This window comes from Pundamilia nyererei, unplaced genomic scaffold, assembly GCF_000239375.1.
Source record: "Pundamilia nyererei isolate P.nyererei 1_Seehausen unplaced genomic scaffold, PunNye1.0 scaffold00238, whole genome shotgun sequence".
Taxonomy (NCBI): Eukaryota; Metazoa; Chordata; class Actinopteri; order Cichliformes; family Cichlidae; genus Pundamilia; species Pundamilia nyererei.
Genome location: NW_005187639.1, coordinates 276,628 through 280,321, shown reverse-complemented (window position 1 = coordinate 280,321; position 3,694 = coordinate 276,628). Strand labels below are relative to the sequence as shown.

The 3,694-nt window shown below is 50.2% G+C and overlaps 1 protein-coding gene across 1 annotated transcript in view; it reads left to right on the top strand.

Annotated features, from left to right (window-relative positions):
- c5 (complement component 5) overlaps nucleotides 1–3,694 on the top strand; it is a 23,218-nt gene that overhangs the window by 12,228 nt on the left and 7,296 nt on the right. Inside the window, exons 11-16 of the mRNA XM_013914934.1 lie at nucleotides 166–354; nucleotides 726–929; nucleotides 1,006–1,218; nucleotides 2,318–2,467; nucleotides 2,633–2,759; nucleotides 2,845–2,910. Of these exons, the coding sequence (XP_013770388.1) occupies nucleotides 166–354; nucleotides 726–929; nucleotides 1,006–1,218; nucleotides 2,318–2,467; nucleotides 2,633–2,759; nucleotides 2,845–2,910 (949 nt within the window). The remainder of the gene's footprint in view (nucleotides 1–165; nucleotides 355–725; nucleotides 930–1,005; nucleotides 1,219–2,317; nucleotides 2,468–2,632; nucleotides 2,760–2,844; nucleotides 2,911–3,694) is intronic.

Here is a 3,694-nt window from a genome sequence, read left to right as displayed (position 1 = left end):
GGCTTTCGAGCCTATACAGCTTGGAGTAAGACAACATGCATGAAGAGGATGATGTGGACAAAATACTCATTTGCCTAATAATTCTGCACTCCCTGTACATCTCTGTAACACTCCTCGAGTTTAAAGCAGTTTGTCCATTGTTGCTGTTTCACCGTGTCTCTACAGGTGCAGGTGAAGGATCACATAGACAAACCAGTGAGAGGTGTTCAGGTCAGTCTGGTGGAGAATGAGCTGTTCAGACAGGGGAGGGACCTCGAGGCCATGTCCTGCACCGGCAGCTCCACCAGCGAATCAAACGGCCTCACTTTCTTCATCTGCAACACACCTGGTGATGGAGTCAGGGCTGTTCTCAAGGTGGGCGTTGCAGGTGCTTTAGATGTGTGTGTCTCAGGGACAGGTAAAATTAGCCGTGCTGGATTTGTGAGCACGTGATCATGTGACTGTGTGACAATGACCAAAGAAAGAAGACAGGAAGTGTTGCTCAGATCTGTTTCCTGTGTGCTTCTTTAGTTTGTTTTTTTACGTGTTGTTTCCTTGTTTTCTTATTTTATTTACTGTTTATTTATTTTGTTTGTATTTTGTTGTTTACTTTTTCCCGTCTTGTCTGCTTCTTCACTCGTTGTTGTTTATTTGTCTTTTAAATTTTAACTTCATGTCATGATGGTGTGGACTTATTGTTTAGTTGTGTACTTGTTGCTAACATCTCCCCTTGCTGTTGTTGACAGTTTCAGACGGATGACTCCACCCTCCCAGCAGCCAGTCAGAGCAGTCTGACTCTGACGGCGGTCGCTTATTACTCGCCAAACCAACGATATCTCTACATCGACACCCCACTGATGGGTCCCGGCCTCCAGGTGGGACGACCAGCGCGTCTCAGCGTGTACTCGGCCACGCCCTCCTACATTCCCATCACAACCATCAGCTACCTGGTGAGGAGAAGCTGCCACACAATGCTGCTGTTCCTGTTTGTATTATTTCTCACAACATTGTGCCGCGCTCCCTCAGGTGATCTCTAAAGGGAAGGTGGTGGATTTCGGCAGCCAGAAGGTTCTCTCCAACGCTGACAACAAACATAGCCTGAGCTTTCAGGTGACGCCCGCCATGGTGCCGTCCATCAGGGTGCTGGTCTACTACATCCTGTTTGGAGAGGGGACATCCGAGCTGGTGGCCGACTCCGTGTGGCTGGCCGTCGAAGACAGATGCATCAGCGGGCTCCAGGTACAGCATCACACAACAGCCTGTGGTTTGTCGCTCCAGAGTCTGGTGTAATGATATGTTCAAACGGACGTCAAGGAAGGTAAACACGCCTGGAATAAGACCGACACGAGGTTTCAGGGGGGCAGGGAGGTGCTGCAGGTGTGAAATGGGGGTCACGGTTCTTCATATCCAACAGGAACCAAAAACCCAAGAAAACCTGAAGCTCTGGACCTGTAATCCAAGAGTCGAACCTCGGGATGACTTAAAGCTAATAGACCAGTGCAAGCCTAATCCTGAGTGCAATCCTGAGACCAGTTTGCTTGCTGTGAGACCGCACAGCATGGGCATCAGTGTGGTGTTAGCTGTTAGCTGATGGTTGATGCCTGGTGGCTCAAACCCTGCCTGCACCTTCAACTTCTGTGTGTCTGAGCCCAGGACAGAACAGCCTCTCAGCACTAGAGCAGTTAACGCTTCAAAATACCAGAGAGAAACAGAAATCTCTGTGCTGGATAACCTCACTGGAAGTGAAAAACCAGGGCCCCCTCCTGAATCTGGACCCCAGAGTAGAGGTTGGTGGACAGGGCTGAATTCAGAGGGCTGAGCACAGCCAGAAGAAATAACTTGAATACCTGCCATGATCCCGTCTCTGTGGAGTCGCCACCCACAGGGACAGGCTGGGTGGAAGATGTGTTGACCCTCAACATTACAGATGTGGTTTCTGGGATGTGGACTGTGACCTCACTGGTCAGGAAGGACGGTGTTCTGGGCTCTGATGCCTCTGCACAGGCCCAGATCCCTCTGGAGAGGTTATTTGTATATCTTATCTGGCCTTGGAGCACATCGTGATCCCAGAGGAGAAGCTGGAAAGTGTCTGTAGAGCGGAGGATGCCTGGAGTACCCGCTTATCCAAAGTCACCATGGCTGTCTTTGGATAAGCGGGAGAAACCTGATGGATAGTTAGGACTTCATAAAAACCAGAAAAGGTTCTGTGTCAGTGTTGTCGCGTATGTTTGTGCACTTCCTGCAAGCTTCTGGTCAGCACATTGAACATCGCTGATCCTTTGTGTGTGTGTGTGTGTGTGTGTGTGTGTGTGTGTGTGTGCTTTTCTGTGTGTGGTAGACTGACATGTCTCTGGGTGAGCAGTACTACAAGCCCAAGGAACAACTCCAGCTGGATGTGAGGGCCAATCAGGATGGCCTGGTGGCGCTGTCTGCTGTCGACGCCGCCATCTTTACCCTACGGCCCAACTACCGAGACCCCGTTTCCATGGTAACACCAAAATCATACCGTTTTATCCGAGGCAGTTTGCTTCGGTTTGTCATTAAAAACAGACACAACAACAAACTGATGGCCCTTTATGTCGACTCTGACTTTAAGGGACGATATTTCAATTTCCACGTGTTGACAACTGACAGAATGAACTTTGACCCGCAGGTTCTTCGTCACATCGAGCAGAGCGACCTGGGCTGCGGTGGAGGCGGCGGTAAAGACAGCGCAGATGTTTTCCGTCTGGCCGGCCTCACCTTCATCACCAACGCCAACACGGCCCCCTCGACCAGCAGTACGTCAGTCAGTAAATGAGTGAAGGGAGACGCTGCGGTTAAAGTGCTGCATGGCTCACTCGTGCTTTGGTTATGGTGTTTCAGATGAGGCGTGCACAGCTGTCGTGCGTGCAAAGCGAGCTCTGACCGAACCGGAGAAAAAGGCAAAAGGTGAGACTGCAGCAGCATGTTTCCTTTCTGTTCCATGTTGTCCCGTCAATCTGCTCATTTGAGCATCACGTTGGTTGGTGTGACTCAAACACAGCATAATCACACTCCGTAGAGAATGCATGGCAAAAATTGTGTCTGATTAAAGTTTGACTGCCCTGCATCAGCCTGGCGACCTGTCCAGGGTGTACGCCGCCTCTCACAGTACGGTAGCTGTAATAGGCTCCACCCACTGACAAGGATAAGCAGAAATCTCTGACATTTCACTTCTTCACATCCAACAAGTGACCAGCGACCAGGGTCGCAGGGGCAGCAGCCCAAGCAGAGAAGCCCAGACCTCCCTCTCCCCAGCCACTGACTCCAGTGTGTCCGGGGTCTGCCCCGGGGCCTCACCCAGGAGGCATCCTTGTCAGATGCCCGAACCACCTCAGCTGGCTCTAGTTTGAGTCACTCCCGGATGGCTGAACTTCTCACCCTGTCTCTAAGGGAGAGGCCATGATCTCGTTCTTTCAGTCACTGCCATTTAACCCATCTTATCCTGATCAGTAGACAAAGCCACTGTCCAGCACCCAGTGACCACCATTTATATATAAGTATGTAATTTAGCTGAATTTAATTTAAGAGTCTAGGCTTTTCAGGGCCGAGTACAATAACCTCAGTTTGATCTGAATTAAGAAGCAGAAAGTTAGCAGCCATCCAGGTCTTTATGTCTTTAAGACATTCCTGCAGTTTAACTCATTGGTGTGTGTTATCTGGCTTCATGGACAGATAGAGCTGGGTGTCATCT